The sequence below is a fragment of the Megalobrama amblycephala genome, linkage group LG11 (genome assembly GCF_018812025.1).
Source record: "Megalobrama amblycephala isolate DHTTF-2021 linkage group LG11, ASM1881202v1, whole genome shotgun sequence".
NCBI lineage: Eukaryota > Metazoa > Chordata > Actinopteri > Cypriniformes > Xenocyprididae > Megalobrama > Megalobrama amblycephala.
The window spans coordinates 24,955,599-24,980,772 of record NC_063054.1 but is presented as its reverse complement, the minus strand read 5'-3'; the positions used below and the strand labels follow the sequence as shown (position 1 = coordinate 24,980,772).

The following is a 25,174-nucleotide window of genomic DNA, read 5'->3' as shown; positions in this document are numbered from 1 at the left end:
GTTACGTAACAGTTCAGCCTGTTCTTTGGAGGTCTTTTAAACAAATGAGATTTATATAAGAAGGAGGAAACAATGGTGTTTGAGACTCACTGTATGTCATTTCCATGGGCTGAACTCTTGTTATTTAACTATGCCAAGGTAAATTCAATTTTTAATTCTAGGGCACCTTTAACTCTATAGTGTAGTTAATTACTATTGCTCAGTACTTGCGTGTATAATTACAATGTAACATGGAAACCTTAAAATAAAGTGTAATCAACCCATCTGTGCCATCTGATCATGTATGGGGCTCATAAACACTTGGCCCCATATATACTGTGTATGAGGCCAATATAACCGATTGTTATCATCTCATTTGATTTGATATATCTAATCACTCAGGTGAACTTAAATGGCAAGGTTAATGGCAATATTGCAGAAATATTGAATGCAAAAAATATTTAAACTAACTTCTAGGTAATTTGAGGATTTTGCACCTCAGTGGACATAATATGCAATATTTGACTAAAATACTGCAGAATCAAAAATTCCCTCGCCTCATCCAAGGCTTGTTAAATTGCCAAGTCTGAATCACTGCCCACTGCCAGACAAAGTCAGGTCAATAAACTTTATACAATACAGTCAAGTTTGATTAGGCTATTTTGGCCCTTAAATTCTTAGCATAGGCTTTATTATTGCTATTATAAGCTAGCTTATTCTTATAAAAACTTATAAAAACACACAAAAGCTTGCATCCCTATTAATTTGTAATGTTTTTGCACTATGATTTCAACATATCCTTCTAAAACTGTGGAAGCGGAAACTTTTGGTTCCACCCCTTGCGGTTGTAGTAACGCTATTGGTAGTCTGATCGCTGGCCTGCAATACAGTTGTGGTAAAATAAATAGCAACAGTGTTTGCTGAATCCTTCTTTCCTGCAGAGGAACAGCTCTGATCTGGACGTGCAAAGGTATGATACGATTAATATCTAGATTGTACAGGTAGACGGCTTAAAATGCAAGCGTAATAGGCACTATTAATGTTTGCAATGACAAAATTCCCCTGACAAAGGACACACTCGCATTTCGTAAAGTAGTTTTGTTAGCGAAAACTAATAATAACAGCCTAATAAATGTGTTGTGCAGTCTTTGCATGATCGCTTAAAGTGAAGTTCGTGACACAAATTTGACTGTGTTGGTGAAATTTGATTCTTGTTTATTTCATTGAAATAGTAACTTAACTTTAATTGTGGCATGCTAGCTGATGAATGAATCTGAATGAATTGGCTTCCTGTTATCTGCAGTAAAAGCCAGGTTAAATATTTAGATTGTTGTGGGCGTTGATCTCGTTGATCGAACTTTGTTTGACCCTGGTCCTTAGGCTACTACGGTTGAGCAACTATCCTTAGCTTTTCCCTCGGTCACTAAACGTTACGCTTTAATATATATTTAGTTATTTTATTTTGCCTTGACTCATTTTGAAATACTTGTCCTGCTTGGAATGTTACTTTGCCTTCATGGTGTAGCGATTTGGGTTGTGAAAGAATCGAATCTTTCTTTTGAATCTCTTTTCAGTACACCATTCGAACCGGTTCGCCAATTCGAACTGATTCGTTTTGAAGAGTTCGCGTCTCTCGGGTCGAGTATGATAGGACGTGGGACTCTCTCGGACGTGTCCGACATTCCAACTCAAGTTGGATCGAGTAGCTGTTGTCCTGTAACTATAGCAATGTCTGCTTCTGCAATCTGCGTTTTTCGAATCGCCAATACAATGATGCGATTGTACCGATTGTACACTTCAAAATGTTATACCCTACAACTTTTTGAACTGCCTTCGAATCGTCTAAGGACACGGGTTACATCTTTGCTTCGATTGCGCGATTGCAGCCTGTTGTATTGTACAGTACAACAGGTGATAATTAATAATTTTATTAAATAAAACAAATTATATAAAATGAATATAAAATGTTGTTTTGTATTTTATTATTTGCATGTTTTTAAGAAGCGACCAAAGACATCAAAGATGAAGTTATGTTTAATAAGGTATGCAATATATATATGTATATACACACACACACACACACACACACACACAGATTTGTTTTGCTATCAAAGTGAGGACATTTCATAGGCGTAATGGTTTTTATACTGTACAAACTGTAGGCTACATTCTATCCCCCTACACTACCCCTACCCCTAAACCTACCCATCACAGAAAACATTCTGCATTTTTACATTTTTAATAAAACATTGTTTAGTATGTTTTTAAAGCTATTTTAAATATGAGGACTCATGAAATGTCCTCATATTTCTTGTTTACGTCGTAATACCACTGTGTTACCATTGTCATTATACAAATTTGTGTCCTCATAAATCACAAAAACACGCGCACACATGCAAAAACACACACAAAAGGTTTTAAGCCAGTTATTTATATCTTTTGCTGTAGTGTGTCAGTTGGAAATATCAGTTCACATTTCCAAACATTCATTTTGCCATTAATTTTAATAATCCAGTGAGATTTTTGAATACACAAGGAGTCTGATAACAGCTGGTGCTCCACACGGAGATCTGATCTCACCATCTTCGAATCTGTCTGTGATTGCATGAAGAAACAAATGAAACTGAGACAGAATAAATCCAGAAGAACTGTGGCCGTGTCTCCAAGATGCTTGAAGAAACCGACCTGCAAAGCTACCTGAAAAATGATGCCCAAGTGTACCTGGACAAAAGCTGTTTTAAATGCAAAGGGTGGTCACACCAAATATTGATTTTATTTAGTTAATAGAAGTTAATTGATAAATAAAATCTGACAATTATGACAGTATTTTTAAAACCATCCTCACTTTACAGCATTTTTACACAAGCGCCTAAAACTCTTCACAGTACTGTATCTTTGCATGTTGATTTCTTCAAGCGTCTTGGAGACACAGCCACAGTTCTTCTGGATTTAGTTTGTCTCAGTTTCATCTGTTTCTTCATGTAATCACAGACAGATTTGATGATGGTGAGATCAGATCTCTGTGTGGAGCACCGGCTGTAGTCAGACTCTTTGTGTATTCACTTTGTGTATTGTCAACTGGCTTATATAGAAAAAGTTATAGAAAGTATTAGGGCTGGGCGATGTATCGAATGCTTTTGTCACGCGCATTTCTTCAGTAAAGCCGGTTCCCTGATTACCGCTAAATCGCCATCACCTACTTTCAAATGGAGCGGCATTTAATAGACAGAGCCGTAGATCACTGATAAGCCACGCAATATCGCGTTCAATATCGACGGCGATACATATCGATATTGAACGCGATATTGCGTGGCTTATCAGTGATCTACTGTTCTTACATCAGTCCTGTATGGCCATTAGCGTTTTTATACATTAATAATTTAGAATCATTCTTCTGCCACCCTATTTCTTCTTGATACACAAAATTGATTAACATGCTGAACTGAATGATCCCTTTATCCAGTTACTGTTTCAGTCAGCAGGTTGTCATTCACAAACAAATGCTATTTGTTTGCCCTAAATTAGGTCTTTGAAGGCAGAAAAAAGTCACACAGAATCAATTACATTTTTCCTTGCTGTGTTGTTTGTGGTGTGTGGGACTTTGGAAACAAACTCTCGATCATTAATTGCATAACAAATTGATGAGCAATGCTGATGAACAAAACTTGAATACTTCTACTTAGAAGAAATATGGTTTAAGCACAACAAATGACGGCAACAAAGCAGATGTATTTTTTTTTTACTTTTATTTCCAAAGTGCTACATTAGACCACTCTTAGTGATTTTAATTGTGTTTGGTATAATGTATGATGGACACGGCCATTTTCAACGTGTTTCATTGCACTGCTTCTGCCCTTCTTTTCTTCATTGCATGGAAGTGAACAAGAATGAATCGTTTATTTCCTGTTTGGTATCCCCTTCATCAAATTTGTTGATTCATTATACAATAATGGTTTGGTTTATCGAAAAGCTTTTGACAACCTTTTTGCCTAAAAGATGTGTTAATTTAAATTTGGTAAAGATCTGATGATCACTCTAGGAGGGTTTTGAAAATTCAAAGTAGTGGAAAATTTTGTCAGGTGGAAATTGATAGCATTGACTCCCTACAAGGAATTAGGGAAGAATTACATTTTTTTATGGATTAAAAGTTATAAGAAGAGACAAGTGAAATGTTGAGCTGCTGGTGGAACTAGAGGGTTTGAGGTAGAGACCCCAAATTTGCCATTAAGGAATGTGAAGACTATCCTCTACAAGTGTGCCAAATTTAAGTTAACTTTAAGTTAACACAACTTTAAGTTAAATTTGTTCTTTGGGATGCAGTATACTCCAATAGCAGAATAATAATATATAGCTGCAAACAGCGACCATTCAGATCCAAGCACATGTGTGGGGTACGTGACCAAAACAGACAATTTGAAAAGAAAGCTTGTGTACTCTGGTCTACAGAGGCTTGGGCTGGGATCTGTAAGATTTAAACAAAGTCTCCCAGTCTTATCAGTGGCAAACACTCCAGCAAACAAGGACCACTCCAAAAAGTGGGTGATATGACCAAAATCTTATATCACTGTCATTTGTTTGCTGGAAATAAGGCTGTTACAATACCAAAATTTTAGATACTAGTAAAATTTCACATTTCTATGTAGTGTAATAGCTGGACATTTTAGTGCTATATATTATATAGCTTATACTAGCTTTCACAAAAATACATTATATAGTTGAAACAAAGTTCATTGATAAGGGAAGAAGGATGCGGGAACCAGCTAACTTTTAACACAATTTTAGTCACAAAATAAACACAACAACAAAATGAAAGTAAAGCAGCAGCCCCTCACGGACGACTGCCACATAAACTAAAACAAAACAAAAAAACATGGAGTCCTAGACCTGGTCTGGTGCTCTCTCGTCCTTCACTGTCGTCACTCCTCCTTTTATGCTTCTGGAGCTCCTCTGTGGGATTTGAGACCGGTGTGGCACACAGGTGATACTCACCCCCGCAACCCTGCTCTGTTCCCACGCCTCTGTGCCCAACCCTGCTTCCCACAATAGTATATAATGTATTGTTGTGAAAGCTGGTAACATCATAAACATCTTTACTGGAAAATAATGGCATACAGTGTAAAACAAAATATTTACATTTGCAAGGCATAAAAACAGATGCACATAATTAGTGAAACAGATGTACATAATCACTGTAAGATCGTTGTAGTGTACGTACATAAGCACTGGACCAAAAAGGGCAGGTGACAGTTCTGTTAACTAGCTTGATACACTCACATTGGCCTATATATGTGCCTAATCCATCTTTACTTTTGTGCCTTGGTGAAGTTAGGTGCCCAAAGGCACAATAATAGGGTTTGCTAAGTGAATTTCCTTCACACCTTGCTCATTATTACCAACACAAACACTGTTGACTAAGCAACAGTTTTGGAAGGTTCTGTCAGTGGTAGGCCGGACTACCTGACTTTGCCTTGAATGTGGTCTTGCATAAGAAGTATAGGCTTGTGAAGCACTCAAACATTTACATTTAGTCATTCCAAAGTGACAAGCAATTCATCATAAGACAAGCAATTCATCATAAGAACCAACAATATTTGCAGTACTAAATTCCAAGTTTTAATATTAAAGGGTTAGTTCACCCAAAAATGTAATTCCTGTCATTAATTACTTACCCTCATGACCTTAGTTCATCTTCAGAACACAAATTAAGATATTTTTGATGAAATCCGAGAGTTTTTTTAATCCCCCATAGAAAGCAACGTAATTACCACATTCATGGTCCATTATAGTAGTAAAGACATTGTTTAAATAGTCAGTGTGACTACAGTGGTTCAACTTTAATGTTATGAAGCGATGAGAATACTTTTTGTGCGCAAAACAAAACAAAACAAACATATCAACTTTATTTAACAATTTTGTCTATTCCCTGTCATTCTCCTACACTGTTTACGTTGTATTTACAGTGCAATTTTTTTTTTAAATACATTGTAATTACGTATTTACATTGCTTTCTATCCTTTCTTATTTTTGGGTGAACTAACCCTTTAAAAGAACACTCCACTTTTTTTGAAAATAGGCTCATTTTCCAACTCCCCTAGAGTTAAACAGTTGAGTTTAACCGTTTTCGAATCCATTCAGCTGATCTCTGGGTCTGGCGGTACCACTTTTAGCATAGCTTAGCATAGTTCATTGAATCTGATTAGACTGTTAGCATCTCGCTCAAAAATGACCAAAGAGTTTCGATATTTTTCCTATTTAAAACTTGACTCTTCTGTAGTTACATTGTGTACTAAGGCCGACGGAAAATGAAAAGTTGCGATTTTCCAGGCAGATATGGCTAGGAACTCAATTCAATTCACATTTATTTGTATAGCGCTTTTCATGATACATATCGTTTCAAAGCAGCTTTAAAGAGAATGCATGTCAACATTACAATTTAGAGAATCTGGTTTTGGAGGTGACTGTCCAATGTATGTGGTTTCAGAAATGTACATATAATCATGCAGTTAGCTAACAAAGTAATAATTTAGGCAATTTAATTTACAATCACTGTTAGCAGTTTAATTTTAAGGTAGAAGCAATGAGCTCCTGGAAATAATGAATTACATATTAACAAAAATTAGGATATATTGAAATTTGGAAATGTGCACGTTGATCCAGATGTTGCGTCATCTGAAGTCCTTGCAAGTGCCGTCTCTTCAAAGGTGTTGGTCTGAGGTCTTCTTAAGAGGCTGGATCCAAACTGAAGCTGACGTACTCTCTAGTTACCTCGGGACAGGTGTCCCGAGATAAAACAGAAAAGCAAATGGAGAATAGTTAGCGTAGCTGCTGTTCATAACATTAAAGGTCCCGTTTTTCGTGGTTTTTTGAAGCTTTGATTGTGTTTATAGTGTGCAATATAACGTGTTCATGTTTCGCGTGTAAAAAAAACACAGTATTTTTCACATAATTTACTTATCTGTATACCGCTGTTTCCACTGTCATAAAAACGGGCTGATGACTTCCTTGTTCTATGAAGTCCCTCCTTCAGAAATACGTAACGAGTTCTGATTGTGCCAGCGGTTCCTGTGTTGTGATTCGACAGCAGCTTAGCCATAGCGCATCTTGCCCGGAAAGGTCACGCCTCTTAACATAACGTGGAGATGCACACGCTCAGTGTTATTGTAAACATGTCTTTAATTTTACCCTATCAATTTGAGCCGGAATCAGACCCGGTGATTGGACTGCGGGATGAAAATAACAGCGTTTCGACGACATGGCGACAAACACACTCTACAAACGCAACTCTTGTGTATTCCTGTGGGCGGAGGTTAGTCAAAAAACTGTTTTAGTGACATCATTAAAGAAGGAAGTAGAGGGATGTAGTCCAAACTGGCCGTTCGATGTAGGCGACTTTTGTTAAATAAAATATCTCGCTTGGCATTGAACTTTGAGCTTTAAAATTTTACAGATTTTATTTATACTCTAACAACAACATTACACACTAACTAAAGTTTGAAACATGGGATCACGAAGAACGGGACCTTTAAGCAAAGATAATCATGTGCAAGTGATCTGATATGAGATGCATTATGTGAACGCTTGGTTAAAGAGATGCATCTTTAATCTAGATTTAAACTGGGTGAGCGAATCTGAGCCCCGAACATTATCAGGAAGGCTATTCCAGAGTTTAGAGCCCAACGTGAAAAAGTTCTCCCTCCTTTAGTGGACTTAGATATCCTAGGTACAACCAGAAGTCCAGAGTTTTGTGATCTTAAAGAGCGTGAAGGATTGTAGGGCAATAGAAGGTCGGTTAAGTACACAGGAGCTAAGCCATTTAGGGCCTTATACGTCAGTAGCAATACTTTATAATCGATACGGAACTTAATAGGTAACCATTGTAGAGATGACAAAATTGGTGTTATATGATCATATTTTTTTGACCTGGTAAGAACTCTAGCAGCTGCATTTTGGACTAATTGTAGCTTGTTTATTGAGGATGCAGGACAACCAGGAACTAGACTCTCATTCCGGCGTAATAATCAAAGAACTTTGCTGCCGTACCATGGGTGCAGCAGGCGCAATGATATTACGCAGCGTCTCTCACAAATGTTTCCATGGTTGCAAGGCACGCTCCCTGTGCAAGCAGGGGGTCACAGGCGCTGCGTAATATCATTGCGCCTGCTGTTTAACTCTAGGGGAGTTGGAAAATGAGCCCATTTTCAAAAAAAGTGGAGTGTTCCTTTAAGACAGAGAGGTAAACAAGTTAGAGAAGTGGAATGCAGAAAGCAGAGGTTTTTCTAAAAAAAAAAAAAAGTTATAGGAAGTGCATTTGTTTATGGTTAAAAAATTGCTTGTAGAAGAGGTCTTCAAAATATTTTTATAATATATTCTAATATGCTGTCATGTAAAGTAATGATAGTAGTTTATAATAGTAGTGTGTAGTCAATATAATGTGTGTTCCTTTTATTTTAGACATCAGTGAATATCTATGATGAAGATTGCTGTGATTGGCCAGAGTCTCTTTGGACAGGAAGTGTATAAAGAATTGAAGAAGGAGGGCCACACTATTGTTGGTGTGTTCACCATTCCTGACAAAGATGGAAAAGTAGATCCACTTGGTAAGTTTCTTTCATGTAAATTCATGTGACTATTAAGGACTGTTCACACCAACACAAACTTTGGCATGAGAATTTGTTCAGATGACAAAATGACAAAAAAACAACAAAAAAAAAAACAGTAACAGCACTCTTATGCTGTTGCACCAAACGTTCTTCTTGGTGTAAACAGGCTTTTATTATATTGTCCTTTCTATTTATTATTTAAAATGTATATAAAAATGTAATTCATACATAAATGAGTTGAAAAGCACCTCATCTATGGTTAGTATGTTTTTTTTTTATTCGTCGGTTACTCCAATGTCCAGAAACATACAAATACAACCTCAAACCCACAATGGGGGAAAGAAAAAAATGGAAAGAAGAAATGCATAAAAAATACAACTGTGTCAGGCAGGAAAGTAAATATACACAATGAAATAAGGAATCAGGGAAAATTATTAACATAATGCCAAAGAGGTGTCGGTTAGTATGTTTTTAATTTGACCTTTTTTTGACAAGACAGGGTTATTTTAGGTCATGTTGGAGATATTTATGAATTAAAGCAAGGCTATGGAACTTTTGCCTCTCTATCGCCATCTGTGGTTGAAATATAAAATTGCATGTTACTTGCAGAGAGTTCTTTGAAGTTGTGCTTCTTTTGCATATATAAAACTGATGATTTGAGGAAACTTCATGGTTACACAAATTAAACAGAATTAATCTAAATCTTTTAACTTTCCCCAGCGACCGAGGCAGAGAAGGATGGCGTGCCAGTGTTCAAGTTTCCCCGCTGGAGGCTGAAGGGAAAGGCCATTACCGAAGTGGTGGATCAGTATAAGGCAGTTGGTGCTGAACTGAATGTTCTACCTTTCTGCTCTCAGTTCATCCCTATGGAAGTGATAGATCACCCAACACACGGCTCCATTATTTATCATCCTTCTTTGCTGCCCAGACACAGAGGTGCCTCTGCCATTAACTGGTCAGTATGTGTGTGTTTTTCTCTCTATGTTTTTATTAGAGAGTGTGTCCATATGTGTGGTGACTCTAATTAGAACTATGATAGTAAGATAAATGATATATGAGAGACAGGTGGTCATCATAAGTAGGTCATTGGTGTTTCTTTACTAGGGTGACCATATTTTGATTACCGAAAACCAGGACACTCGGCCCAGCAATGAGATACTTAAATGATGCTCGAAGTTTACTTAAAAGTTGCCTTATAATTTCAGTACATTTAAAGTATGCCTCCTCTGTATGGATAGAAAATTGTTATATTACAAAATGCTATCCATAACCAATGACACAAATTCAGATAGGCTTCTCAGAGGTTACTCAACATGTTTTATTATGACAAGTTTAAAAAATAACGAATTAAATAATGATAGAAATAATGTCTCTTCTGTATTAGAAAAATAAATACCTAAAAAAATACCTCTGCAATCCAAATTTAACAAAAATAGCTCACACAAACGTACAAAAACTAACAAAAAAAATCTTTAGTTTTCTTCATCCTTGTTTTCCTCTTCATCCTGTTTTTCTTCCTCATCCTCCTTGTTTGCCCATTTATATTTTGCTGTAGAGCTGATCTTTCCCAGCAGTTTTTGTTGCTTAACAAATAAGCATGAAAGTTATAACAAAATTTATATAGGCCTATCAGCTGTTACATCGCAAGGTACAAAGGAAGAGCACAACGAGCTGAACTCATTGTAGACGATAGCTGAAGGTTGCTCTGCTGTTACACGAAGTATCTGTTATTCAGACGACTGCACAAATCATGCATACTAATGAAAACATTATAAAATGTTACCTAGAAGTAGTAAACAACTGTAGTTTGGGCATAAGTCAGCCGCGACGCTGAGAATATAGTTACCTTTATGGAATAATCCACTAATGTTTTGAGATACAATGTGAACTAATATTCTCAGTTGCACATGCGATCGCGCATGTCTGCGAAACTCATTTATATTAATGTATGCTCCGCCTTCGGAAACCGAAAATCTCGTAACACCGGTCAATTTAATGGCCCAATGTAAAACAATGAAAACCAGGACATTTTCATCACTTTATAAAAAACAACCAGGACGGCCAGGACAGGACGTGAAAATAGGACATGTCCTGGGAAAACAGGACGTTTGGTCACCCTAGTCTTTACTGTCTGCTAGATGTTGTAGCTGTTAGCATCAACAATACTAGCATTACAGATGCAAATGTCTCTTATTTTTATACATTCTTGTTCTTGAAAAAATGTATTTGACATTTCTCCAGTACACTGTATCATCATCACCTTTTCTATATTCTATATTCCTAGGAAAGAAAGAGTGAAAATTCTAAAAACATATTTTGAAAGTTAACTTTGTAGACTCTAACCCCTGGTTTCACAGACAAGGCTTAAGCTCGTAGACTAAAATGCATGTTTGAGCTGGTTTAACTGAAAGCAACTTGTACTGACCTAAAATATGTCAGTGCCATTGTTTTGTCTCAAGATGTACACCAGTAATGTTTTATCTAGTTATAAAAGCTACTTAAATGCCCTAATTGAACTAAGGCCTAATCCTGGTTTAGGCTAAGCCCTGTCTGTGTAACCAGGCCAAAGAATATTTAGACTTTAAATTTAGATTTAGCTTCAGAAGACGTATTATATCACATTAGTCATAGGTAATACTTTTATGATGCTTTTATGTTTTTTAAAAGTATCATATTTTATCTTTTGTCCTTTTGGAGTTTGGCAATATATTATATGTTTTACTAAAAGAAACAGCTTGAGGATTAATAAATTATGCCAGATTATTTGTTGTTGTGTGTGTAAATTATGTTCGTTTAACAGAATTTCTGCTTTGTTATTTTGCATGTATTTCCCTAAGGACTTTGATTCATGGTGATAAGAAGGGTGGGTTTACTGTGTTCTGGGCAGACGATGGACTGGACACTGGACCAATTCTTTTGCAAAGAGAATGCGATGTTGAGCCGAATGACAACGTAAACAGCATCTACAAGCGCTTCCTGTTTCCAGAGGGAGTCAAAGGCATGGTGTGGATTACTGCAGAAACATTTACAGCTACATTATATTGCAAAATATAGTTTGCTATCCATAAAGTTAACAGCATATCAGTCATTGGATTAATGTAGGAACAGTTGGATTTGAAGTCCAGAAAGTAGTCTGATGCAGCTGTTGTATAGGAGGGCACCTTTGGATTCTTGTGTGTGTGTGTTTTTGTTTTAATGTAGGTGGAGGCAGTCAGGCTAATTTCAGTGGGTAAAGCACCGAGAATCAAGCAGCCAGAGGAAGGAGCCACATATGAGTGTATTCAGAAGAAAGAAAATTCAAAGGTGGAGTATCTTCGGCAGTGCACAGCAGCCAATTTATAGATGTATAGCTTGTTTGATTGTAATTGTTGTACAACATTTCAACAATAACCGTCTATGGTTGAATGCATAGATTGACTGGAACCAGCCAGCAGAAGCCATTCATAACTGGATTAGAGGGAATGACAGAGCACCTGGAGCCTGGGCAGAGATTGATGGCAAAGTGAGTGTTTTAACTAACTGTTAAACACACAACAGCACACTAAACATGTAGACACTCTTAGTCAAATGCAACAATGTTATTTTCATTCTTCTGGTAGAATGTGTCATTTTATGGATCAACACTTTTGGAAAATGACCATTCTTCCAGCAATGGTCAACCTCTGGAAATCCCTGGAGCAAGTCGACCCGGTCTGGTTACCAAAAGTGGCCTTGTTCTTTTTGGGAATGATGGCAAGACGGTAAGGACTTCGAGAAACGTTGTGCTATTATGCTATTAAATTTGCTAAACTTTATATAAATTTGCCTGTAACTGTAAAAATGTCATTGTGAAAGGACTGACAAAAACTTACATAATATGGCAAAAATGAAAATTCTGTCATCGTTTACTCATGTCGGTCCAAACCTGTATGCATTTCTTCATCTGTGCACAAAAAAAGATATTTTGAAGAATGTTGGTAACCAAAAAGTTTTGGTGACATTTGCCTTCCATTGATTGGACAAAAACAACAACAACAAAAAAGCAGTCTTTTCTCAAAATATATTTTTTCATGTTCTACTTAAGAAAAAAAGTCATACAGTTTAGAAATCAGCTATTTATTTTTGGAATACAGTTTTTTTTTTTTTTTTTTTTTTCATTTTTGGGTGAACTGTATCTTTAAGTGCAAGCTTCAGTCATCACACTCCAAGCACATGTGAAGAGATGGTGATTAAAATATACAAATTCAAAAGAATATATCTTGTTGATGCTGCGGCTTCTGTGTCAGATGTCAACTTCTTTAATCAGAGTTTCACAAATAGGTTATTCTTAATATACAGCCCCTAGCATCAGAAGCATTTTCAGTGTAAACATGCTAGACAGTAGTCTCAATGTTTCAGCATGTCACCATAAAAAATTGTCACCACAGCCAGAAAATGAATTAGATCACATCTTAGAAATGATGTACCAATTCAAAATGCCTTAGGTAAGTTTTTGTCATGAGAGTCTCTAGAAGATCTGAAATTTAGTGTGAACTGGACAAGCTGCCTCCGAACACTTTGTAAAAGTAATTTTTGAAGGATAATAAAAGATATATATATAGATTAAATATATTTTATAGATGAGAATGAAATCTGAGCTATACATTTCTTTTCATCTTAACTCAAGGATTCAGCAGAGTTCTAGCCCTTATGATAAAAAATGTAAATATATTTGGGCCCTAAGACCTTAAAGGGATGGTTCACCCAAAAATATCATGATTTACTCACCTTTATCTTGTTCCAAACATGTATGACTTTCTTTCTTCTGTGGAGCACAAATATATTGAGCACAAAACAATATTGGACCCCACTGACTTTCATTGTATAGACAAAAAACACAGAGACATTGTTAAAATTGCTTCTTTTGTTTAACACAAAAGTCTACAGAATGACATGAGGGTAAGTAAATCATGATAGAATTTGATTTTTGAGTTTGCACATTTTACCCAATAAAATGTGTAATTTAATGTTGTTTTATTAAAAGTATTTTACAACTTTGATAGTGAACCAATGCACTATGTGTGAATAGTGTGACTCGATGTACATACTGTATGTTTAACACCATTTATTTGATGTTTTCCCTGAGGTTTTAGATGCGTTTGTGTACATGTATTTATACATAAAGTGTGTTTGTACTTGTGTGTAGTTGCTTGTGAAGAACCTGCAGTTTGAGGATGGGAAGATGATTGCTGCGTCCCAGTATTTTAAAGCTGGTGTCAGTTCCACTGTGGAGCTTTCTGAGGATGAAAAACAATTTGCTGAGCAGATGAGGGTAAAAAAAACCCATCTGAATAAGTTCATTAATAGTCACCATAATATTCTTTATTTGTGTGTGTCTGAATGTACCCATATTAAAGGGTTAGTTCACGCAAAAATGAAATTTCTGTCATTAGGTACTCACCCTTGTGTCGTCCCAAACCTGGACGATCTTCGTTCATATTCGGGGCACAAATTAAGATATTTTTTGTAGAAATCCGAGGGTTTATGAACCACACTTAGGCAGCAACATCATTGCACCTTTTGAGGTCCATAAAGGTTGTAAAAATAAGGTTGTTAAAATAGTCAATGTGACTACAGTGGTTCAACCTTAATGTTATGAAGCGACGAGAATACATTTTATGCGCAAAAACCATAGACTGTAAAAAAATATGGACGTAGCGTCCGTGACGTCACCCATAGAGTTCTGAACAGCAGTTTTGACGCCTAAATGAGGCCGCGGCCATCTTAGCTGCGCGTCACCGCACGTCACTCCCGGATAACTGAAAATGGGCAAAGAGGCGGGGAGGTGGTTTGAGCTGATATGACTGGTTGCTGAAACCACGCCCGCCTAGCTCGACGTGACCATGTTAGCAGCAAAGGAGCTTTATATCTATCTAAGATACGATCTAAAATATTAATGAAGATAAGTTTTATCATCAGAACGTTCTAAAGGTTTACTGTCAATCTACGGTGTTTTTAAAGATATAGATGCTCCAACACCAGTAGTGTTGGTTGTGCAAATAACAACATGGAAAATCAAATGGGACTTCATACCTTTATAATGAAATAGAGATCGCGAGATGAATCCAATCCGTGGCACTTGGGTAAAATATGAATGCCCATTGCAAAACAAAAAAACATGTCACATTTCTTCTGAATGATCTGCTCTCTGTCATCGTTCTTCAAGAAAGGATGCAATCTGAGCAGCGATCGTATCTAACAAACAAATGAGCCCGTGTCCAAAGTATATTTTTTTCAAAATAGTGCAGCAGTTTTAGTTATAATATCCAAGCAGTGCTGTCGGATTTTGATATCCTCCCGCCATTGTCATTGCAGTAAATCTCACAACCAAAACTTTCAGCCAATGCCACGATCCAACAACGTGTGTTCTGTGTCTCTTCCCCATGCATGCACATCTACACAGACACACATCAGTCTCGAATATTATGCAGCAAGCCATATTTTATAATTGTATAAAATAATCGAGCACAAATACGGCTGAGATGCCAAATTCAGCGGCAGCTGAGGTAATGACGGCTCACAGACAGCAGCGCAATCTACCTGTCACTCAAGTGACCACGCCCTTAATTATGCAGAACTTTAAGGCTTAATATAATTTAAACGGATAAGTTATAAAAAAATTCACCCCCCTCAGAGTTGTCATGAAGGGCAAAAATAGCAGTATAGACCAAAACCACAATTTGAACCAACTTGTAAACATGTTTTTTTCTGCTATAAACTTGGCCAATTTAACATGGGACTCTATGAGATTCTGCTCTCTTTTGGAGCCTGTCCCTAGCGGCCAGTCGATGAATCGCAGTTTAAGTTACTTCCGTATTGGCTTCACGAGAGAAACGGGGAGCTTGCTGCTTGGCAAAAACAAAACAAAAATAACAACTTTATTTAACAATTTGAACTGTTGTCATATGCAGTTTACATAGTGAACGCAGTGAAAGCTTCCATGTTCTGTTGCATATGAATTCAAATTGTTAAATAAAGTCTTTATTTTTGTTTTGTTTTTGCGCACAAAAAGTATTCTTGTCATTTCATTAACATTAAGGTTGAACCACTGTCAAAAGCTGCAGTGACGTTGCTGCCTATGATCAGATGCCCTCAGATTTCATCCAAAATATCTTAATTTGTGTTCCAAAGATGAACAAAGGTCTTACAGGTTTGGGACGACACGAGGGTAAGTACTTAATGACAGAAATTTCATTTTTGGGTGAACTAACCCTTTAAAAACTATTTATTCATTTTATTTTTTACATTCTGAAAGATAAAATGTGTTGAAGGTAGAAGACTCAGGTAGTATTTTTGTTCAGGTGGTGTGGAAGAGTATTTTGACTAATGTAGAGAAGATTGAAGACACTACTGACTTCTTTAAGTCTGGTGCTGCTTCGATGGATGTAGTCAGGTAATTGTGTGTGCATGTATAATTTTCTAATTGTCATGATATATAATACATGTAAATATACAGTAATTCCTCACTTTTCCCTTTATTTAATTTGAAGATTTCTTTCTTATTTTCAAACTGTAGACTGGTGGAAGAGGTAAAGTTGAGGGCAGTACAGTTGCAGTTGCAGAATGAGGACGTTTACATGGCAACAACATTTCAAGAGTTCATTCAAATGTGTGTGAGGAAGCTGCGAGGAGAGGATGAGGAAGAAGAGTTCAACGTAGACTATGTTAGTATTGCTCCTGTTAAATGGATAGTAGCTTATTATTATGATTATTTTTGCACTGGCTTGAAAAGTACATTTCATATATGTGCTGCAGGTAGAAAACTATCATCTGCCTCATATGTAAAAAAATACATATATAATTCATATACAAAAATATAATGCTGTTTCAGCATTTTGCAGAATATTACTTATACAACATGTCCATCAAGTCTGTAGGTATTTTACAGTTCCATATGCTACGTGCAATTATTTTGTAAAAATACAATATATAAGATATAGTATGTGAATCCAAGTTTAGGCTGGAGTGATCAAAAGAACCATAACTGATTTATTGAGCCAATCACAGTTTCACTGTTTTTCACTGTTTTTATAACACGTTAAATAGCCCACATTCCAAGTCCAAATATACATGCATTCTAAGTTTGATGCTGGCGATACATTCCAAAAAAGTTGGGAAAGAAGCTTATTGTAACAGAGGGAGGCAAGGAAGGCAGGCAGGTATAGGTATGGAACTAAGTGCAGGCATATATTTATTTACCAAAACCAGGAACTCGAAGAGCCAGAAAACATGAATACGAGAATCTATGACTGACAAACTAAAGATACGTTCACATGACAACGATGCGTATATATCTATGACAACGATGTACTAAAAACGGAAATGTTTTTCCTTTGCGTTTTTTTGCGTACAGACAACAACGTTGTCAAAACAATGCCTGTTCACACGGATCCATGAAAACGATTAAAAACACTGTATTATACTACCAGGCCAGTAGTTGGCGAGCTCACTCAGAAAAACTATAGACTGAACACACAATACACATGCACAAGATGTCACTGTTTATACAAATACATGTTTTTGTAGTTTACATGGAAACGATAACGGTAACGATAACTTACACTTTGAATCCCGTTTTTAAAAGTTTACATTTTCAGGCCCCCTAAAGGCCGTTGTAAACGAACAGTCAAAACGCATAAGAAGTTTTCTGTTTTTAGTTGAAAACGGTGTCAGGTAAACGGCCCCTTACACAGGGCTATACTGTATATACTGACAGAGCTAACAAGGGTAACAAGAAAACAAAGTACACCTGAGAGACAGTCAAGGAAAACCATCAACAAAGGGACAACAAAACATGGCACAAGAAACAGGAAACAAGAAAAGAACAGGGGTCCGTTCTTCGTACCTTCCTTAATACATCTGAGATGATTTGACAGATGCCAGATCTTCTAATTGTGATATTAGAGATTACTGCGTGTTCTTTTGTTCCTCGAAAAAGGCTGAAGTATCAATCAGCAGTGCAGCGAATGGCTGGCATCAAGACAGCAACGTAGTGACAAACACGTCTAATTGTCTTTCGAAAGTTTTATTTCTTGCGAGAAATGTCAGACAGTCATACAGAAACGCAAGTAGCTGCAGAGTGTGAGACAAAGAATGAAAGCTTCCCCTCACTTTTATATCTCTAACCTCCAAGGCTGAAGCCTCTGTCCTTTTACCATATTAGGAACATGTTTACCACTTCAGTGTTTTTCCCCGTCACCCAAAAAATGCATACTTAAAGGATTAGTTCACTTTCAAATGAAAATTTCCTGATAATTTACTCGCCCCCATGTCATCCAAGATGTTCATGTCTTTCTTTCTTCAGTCGAAAAGAAATTAAGGTTTTTGATGAAAACACTCCAGGATTTTTCTCCATATAGTGGACTTCAATGGAGCCCAAATGGTTGAAGGTCAAAATTACAGTTTCGTTCCAGCTTCAAAACGTTCTACACAATCCCAGACGAGGAATAAGGGTCTTATCTAAAGAAACCATCACTCATTTTCAAAAAACAAAAACAAAAAAACGTCTATACGTTTTAACAATAAATGCTCATCTTGAACTAGCTCTCTTCTTCTTCTCTATTAGAATTGCGGCAGTGTAGACACTGCTAAGTGTATTACTGCCCTCCACAGGTTAAAGTTTGAACTAATTGTTATATACTTGCACTAGCATATTGTATGACAATTTAGTTCAAACTTTGACCTGTGGAGGGCAGTAATGCACTTAGCAGTGTCTACACTGCTGGAATTCAAATAGAGAAGAAGAAGAGAGCTAGTTCAAGATGAGCATTTATGGTTAACACTTATAAAATTTAAAAAAATGAGCGATGGTTTCTCTAGATAAGACCCTTATTTCTCGTCTGGGATCGCTGTAAACTGTAATTTTGACCTTCAACCATTTGGGCTTCATTGAAGTCCACTATTCGATTGAAGTCCACTATACTTTTCATTTGAAAGTGAACTAATCCTTTAAGCACTTCTGAGAAAAACAAAATCATTTAAAAATAAGCATAAAAGTAAAATCATATGGAAATTATACAGAAACTCAAAATTTCCTCCACAATATAATTAAAAAAGACACGTGACGAAAAACTTGCCAAATACAGCAAAGCAACCAAAACAACATAAAAGTTATAATAGATAAATGAAACGTGCACTGTTTTTGTTTTTTTTTTGTTTTTTTACAATTCACAATTATTTAGCCTATATTCACGATTTCTAGTATTTGTACAAGCTTTACATTTTTATTTCAATGTTGTAATTAGCAATTAATTTAATTTTACCTTTGAAACAGATTTGTAATGTGACAGCATTAATTAAAGTTTCTTAAGTGTCAAAATCAAGTTATCTGGATAGACAATCTGGCATAGACTATCTGTACCATCTGTATCGTGTGTAAGACTCCAGTAAAATTATCAGGTAATTATTCCCTCACAAATAAATTTCTCAACGAGTAAAACTGGCTGTGTCTATATTATGATAGACTACACAACATAATATTTGCAAATTTATTTTTAAATCGTTATTATTGTCCCTGGTTCACATATAAGAAAGTAGTAGTGGCTGGGACAGACTTTAAGCATCACCTCCGCTTAAAAAGATGCAATCTAAAGTTTACATGAAATAAGCCTGTTCCTGAGTATGTTTGATCTTACGGACCTGTTGCTATTACAGCAACTTCAGGATAAGATTCGAAGAACCTAACAATCCTGGATCATGTCAAATCGTCAACGATGAGATCCTGCTCATTGAGTAATCCACGTACGGAGAACGGTCCTGGGCAAGATGCATACTAAAAAACCATATAACAAATACACAAGAAACACAAAACAGGGAACCAGTGTTTACCAGTGTTACCTCACCATTCCTTTTAACAACATTTTAACAACATCTCAATTGTCATATTTTATGCTTCATAATGCATCACACATTTTTAATCAGAGATACTGTAGGACTGGATTTCAAACACAGTGGTATACATGCTAAATATGTGGAACGTATTGCTGGCATCTGACTGAATGTTTATGAAGAAACAAAGTTGATTAGTTAAATTGTCATTAATACTGTTTTTTTTTTTTTTTTTGTTAAAGATGTATTTTAAATTTTGTACTTCCTATTTAAGTATCTGCATGTCTGTTGTAGGTAGAAAAGAAACTGAACAATATGACAATCAGAATCCCCCACCAGCTTTTCATAAATGGGGAGTTTGTAGATGCTGAAGGGGGAAAGACCTATAAGACCATTAACCCCACCGATGGACAGGTACACAATGGACACAAACTTTTCCACTCTCAGTCTATCTGCTTTATCTTTTTTTTGCTTTATCTGCTTTATCTTTTTATCTTTCTTTATCATTTTCACATGCTCAATTCCAGCTTGTGTTTGTGTGTAGGCAATCTGTGATGTGTCCTTAGCTCAGATCCCTGATGTGGAAAAGGCAGTGGCTGCAGCTAAAGAAGCATTTGAGGAGGGAGAATGGGGCAAGATGAACCCCAGAGACAGAGGCAAACTACTCTACAAGTACATGATTAATTGCATTTTATATTTAAATACTGCAGGTTATACGTAGGTTTCATTACCCAAAACGTTAATTAAAATTTACCTGATTTAAGTAATAAAATGACAAATAATACTGTTTTTCATTTTAACAGAAATGGTAAACACATGGTAAACATTTAGGCTTAGCACAAAAAATGTGAATCAAAATATGTGTTTGTTTCTTCATTCAGGTTTTTATGTCCAAACCAATGAGTTCTGTGGCACTTAAATTGATTATTAACTAGATGATTATTTGTAGAACAGTCCCTGCAGTAATACACATATTATTTCTTCAACAGATCGGTTTGAACATTGTTATGGAATGAAAATAACTGTGTGTATGTGTGCATTCTCCAGACTGGCTGATCTGATGGAGCAGCATCAGGAAGAGCTGGCCACTATTGAAGCCATAGACTCAGGAGCAGTCTATACTCTTGCCCTCAAAACACACGTCGGCATGTCTGTCCAGACATTCAGATACTTTGCTGGTTGGTGTGACAAGATACAGGTTTGCTTGTGTCTGTTTATATTATTTATTAGAATATTTATTTATCAGCTATGAGTTGTGTTGTAGGCCCAGTGTCATATTTAGGATATTCTGTGTTTTTTCAAGCTTTGGTTACCTTGTTTAAAGAGTTTTGAAAAGGAGAATAAGAGGGGGCTTAAAGCTTTAAAGGAATATTCTGGGTTCAGTATCCCTTATTTTCTTTAAATATTTGTGCCTCATTTTCTTTAAAAACAGCAAAAATATGGTTTACAGTGAGGCACTTACAATGAAAGTGAATGGAGCCAATATTAAAATACTCATTCAAAGATATAGCAACCAAATGGCTCTTTCCACCGAGCGGTATGGTTCAGTTCAGTACAATACAATTCGGGACGGTAAACCCTGATCCGACTTGTGTTTCCACCGGCAACAGTACCCTCACTTGTTAGGCGAGGTGTATGCCTGAAAGTAGCAATCGACATCATTCTCGCATGAAGAATAAAGTGACAGTAAACAACAATGGAGTACATATAGCAGCTTTGTTTAAGCAAAGGCTGCAGGCTGCAAGGAAAAACAGCCAAAAAATATACATTGTGTTGCAATGGTATTGCCATTCCCCTTGTAGCATGCGCAAGTGACGGTTCTTTGTCAACCAGTCAACATTCTGTAGTGAGTGTAGCTCCACCCTTTTGGTACCGGTACTAATGTGCTAGGTACCCCAAGGGAAGGGTCCCAAAAAAGCGGTACGGTTGTTACAACGGTTTGGTATTTTGGTACCATTCACAACTTCTCACAATGGAAACGGAAATAAACACGTACCATACTGTACTGAACTGAACTGTACTGCTCGGTGGAAACAAGCCATAAGTGCCTCACCATAACCTCAATTTTTACTTTTTTTAAGAAGTAAAAATTAGCATTTTTTGTGATCATTATGCACCGAATCCTTGTATTGATCCCAGAGGATTCCTTAATATGAGGAAGCTACTTTGACTGCATTCCAAAAAAATAAAAAATAAATTAATAATATATATATATATATATATATATATATATATATATATATATATATATATTACTGTTATTATGACAGTTGCTGGTGAAGTTGTTATACAGTATTTACGGTATATAAAAACTACTGTTTTATCAAGATAATATTAATGAACCTATCCCTGTCTTTGTCTCTGAAAGATATAAAATTATTCTCCACAGGGCTGCACTATTCCTATCAACCAGGCTCGGCCTAATCGAAACCTTACCTTCACCAGGAAAGAGCCAATTGGGTAAAATCAACCCTCTCCATAAAAAATCTCACAGTGAAAAGTCACCTTAATTGCTATGTATTTTGTATATCTGGACAGAATGCTGAGAATATTTAGCTCTTGCTTGTTTATTTCAGTGTGTGTGCCATTGTCATTCCATGGAATTATCCATTGATGATGTTGGCATGGAAGACTGCAGCCTGCCTGGCAGCTGGAAACACTGTGGTGCTCAAACCTGCACAGGTAAAAATTGTAGTTAATGCAATGCAAACATATACCAGGCATCTTTATCCCAAACAACGACACACAGAAATTAAGGATTATGTGAGCGTTTCTGTGTTGTATTCTAGGTCACACCTTTGACTGCTCTCAAGTTTGCCGAATTAACTGCACTGGCAAAGTTTCCAAAGGGCGTGGTGAACATACTACCAGGATCCGGTGCATATACATGCAAAGCATACACAATAAATTTCATATACTGATATACTTTTTTTGTTTACAATTCAGTATTGCTATTGTAAATGTTTTGCACTTTTAATAAATTTGTCTGTTTTTAAGGTTGTCTGCTAATATATGAATTGAATATTTATTGAATATGTCCATTTTAGGGGCTCTGGTTGGTCAGCGGATGTCTGACCACCCTGATGTTCGAAAACTGGGCTTCACCGGCTCCACTGAGATTGGCAAACAGATCATGAAAAGGTGAATGAGTATCTCTTTTTAAAAGGTTTTGACTGTTTTCTTTTTCTTTTCTTTACTTTTTTAAGTTTTTGTTGTATACAGATTTTATCTTGATGTTAAATTTGGGCCACAAATTGAAAATAGTGGCACATATTTTAATCAAATTATTCTAATCATATTTTAATCTTAATAAATAAATAATATCTGCATAAATTATACAAACACTTTCAATATTATTTTGTTCAGTACATTTTTGTATGCTTACAGCATTTCTTTAAAGTTAATTACAAATAGGGTTTAAATGAAAGTTGGGAATCATAAAAATACTTGTCTATCTAGTTGTGCAGTCAGCAATGTGAAGAAGGTTTCTCTTGAGCTAGGAGGGAAATCTCCTCTCATCATCTTTAATGACTGTGATCTGGACAAGGCTGTCAGAATGGTTTGTTCACCTCAGTAACATCATATTAAAAATACATTCTTTGTTTGTCAAAGTTAATAATGTTTGGTTGTAATCTCAGACGTGTTATGTACCTTCCACACACACTTTTTGTCTGCAGGGTATGAGCTCTGTGTTCTTTAATAAGGGAGAGAACTGCATTGCAGCAGGGAGACTGTTCATTGAGGAATCTATCCATGACACTTTTGTGGAGAGAGTGGTAAAAAATCAACATACATGAAAGAAACTATCTTATGCTGAATGCCTATTTTCACATATACACATTTTGATTCGTTGCCTGCATCTCAATCCCAGATCATTTTGTGATAATTTCATAACTCACAATTTCATAACTCTTAACTCATATCATATAACTATATCTATGTAGGTTAGTGAAATAAAAAAGATGAAGATTGGTGATCCACTAGACCGTTCCACAGACCACGGCCCCCAGAACCACAAAGCCCATCTGGACAAACTAGTGGAATACTGTGAAAAAGGGGTCAAAGAAGGAGCAAGATTAGTGTGTGGAGGGAAACAAGTGAACCGTCCAGGTGAGGGGAGTGTGAGTATATGCATGAGTCTTAGTGGGGGAAAAAAGTGCAATGTTGTTTACGCTTTCCATTTCTATAGGTTTCTTCTTTGAACCCACTGTTTTCAGTGATGTGCAGGATCACATGTATATTGCTGTTGAGGAGTCATTTGGGCCCGTCATGATAATCTCCAAATTCAACAATGGGTTGGTGGAAATAAGATACTTTTACCTCTAAAATGCTGATTGTCTCACACCAGTCAATTTATACAAACTCAGCTTCCAGCAATGATGAATGATTTGTAATTGATTTACCTATACATCATACTCATTTTTCAAAATTGTAACATGACAAAAAGCAACATTGTAAACTGCCTTTTCCTCAATCTCCCTCATTTAGAGATGTTGACAACGTGCTGCAGAGGGCTAATGCTACAGAATATGGTTTAGCATCAGGTGTGTTTACACGTGACATCAGCAAGGCTCTGTATGTGAGTGAAAAACTTCAGGCCGGCACTGTGTTTATCAACACTTACAACAAGACTGACGTGGCAGCGCCTTTTGGTGGCTTCAAACAGTCTGGCTTTGGCAAGGATTTGGGTAAGACATGAATAGCATTAATTGTTTTGATACATTTTTTTTAGTAGTTATTGCACCATATTTCTGTCATTATTTATATTTCGTGAAATACATCTGTATGTTGTTTTAACTCTGTGTATTTCACCTCAACAGGTCAAGAAGCTCTGAATGAGTATCTGAAGACTAAGTGTGTCACCGTTGAATACTAACTGATCAAATACTGGACATTTAGGACACAACAATAGATGATTGCATTTTAGTGCTCTAAAGTGGCAGCTAAGGACCATTTCAGTTCAACCTTCAAATAAATTGTCATTACATTTGTTTTGTTTGTATTAATGGATGGATTGCATTACAGTTCAGGCAATTAAGAAAATGAAATCAAATCATGAGGTAAATTTAGTTATTCTGACATCTTAATTTTTAGTCTCCTAGTTTTAAATGGTCCTGTAAAGGTCTAACTGTACATAAGCTCAGAGAAAATCACGTTCCATATAGCAGACTTTTTATCAATTATGATCTATCAATTTATGTCATTTGTTTTAAAATAGTTGGTAATAGGTTAAGAGACTGTGAAATAATGCTTGACTAGCCATCAAAACAATTTTAGGTATTATGTTATATACTGCACTGAGAATGTTTGATTGTTTTAAAGATTTGACATTGAACTAAAAAAGTAATAGAAGTGTATTTTATGCTTTAGAAACCAGACCTCCACGATTGTTTTATGTCTTCTTCATTGACATTATCCAAGCATATGCCACAAAAGAATAAAATCTGTCCAGTATTGTCTAGAATGTTTTATTCATGTGCATTTGCAACTGTTGTAAAAAAAAAAAAAAAAACTACCAAACTATATGAAAAAAAAAGTACTATACCACAGAGCCAGGTCCAATGTCACAACGACATAGGTTTTCATTTTAACATTTGAGTATTTGAGCTGTAGAATTGTTTTAAAATTCATTATTATTCTTGACTATTAGTTAATTAAGGTGAAATGTATTACATTGTCACAAAGTTATGGTTATGTTAATTTTATTTATATTTTATTTTTATTTATTTATTTTATTTTATTTTTATATA

The 25,174-nt window shown here is 36.1% G+C and overlaps 1 protein-coding gene across 2 annotated transcripts; it reads left to right on the top strand.

Moving 5' to 3' along the window:
- The first annotated feature begins 796 nt into the window (after nt 1-796).
- On the top strand, nt 797-24,883 carry aldh1l1 (aldehyde dehydrogenase 1 family, member L1). Of its 2 annotated transcripts, none has more exons than XM_048206922.1 (23): nt 797-949; nt 8,431-8,576; nt 9,300-9,534; nt 11,417-11,582; nt 11,781-11,882; nt 11,992-12,081; nt 12,179-12,319; nt 13,744-13,869; nt 15,899-15,990; nt 16,114-16,261; nt 19,719-19,838; nt 19,969-20,096; nt 20,472-20,622; nt 21,814-21,884; nt 22,001-22,106; nt 22,214-22,301; nt 22,472-22,565; nt 22,884-22,983; nt 23,102-23,200; nt 23,369-23,534; nt 23,614-23,719; nt 23,913-24,112; nt 24,245-24,883. In XM_048206922.1, exons 2-23 carry the CDS (start codon nt 8,447-8,449, stop codon nt 24,298-24,300), a joined length of 2,715 nt encoding a protein of 904 aa, XP_048062879.1. In that variant the 5' UTR covers nt 797-949; nt 8,431-8,446; the 3' UTR covers nt 24,301-24,883. The 2 variants fall into 2 exon arrangements, with proteins under 2 accessions (XP_048062879.1, XP_048062880.1); XM_048206923.1 differs by lacking the exon at nt 797-949 and adding an exon at nt 1,975-2,021.
- Nucleotides 24,884-25,174: the final 291 nt, after the last annotated feature.

What these genes read in the sequence shown, in the direction of transcription:
- aldh1l1 (XM_048206922.1), top strand. Translation starts at nt 8,447, where the DNA reads ATGATGAAGATTGCTGTGATTGGCCAGAGTCTCTTTGGACAGGAAGTG. An exon ending in TGGTGCTCAAACCTGCACAG is followed by an intron (nt 22,107 to 22,213) that starts GTAAAAATTGTA and finishes GTTGTATTCTAG; the next exon opens with GTCACACCTTTGACTGCTCT. An exon ending in GAAACAAGTGAACCGTCCAG is followed by an intron (nt 23,535 to 23,613) that starts GTGAGGGGAGTG and finishes CCATTTCTATAG; the next exon opens with GTTTCTTCTTTGAACCCACT.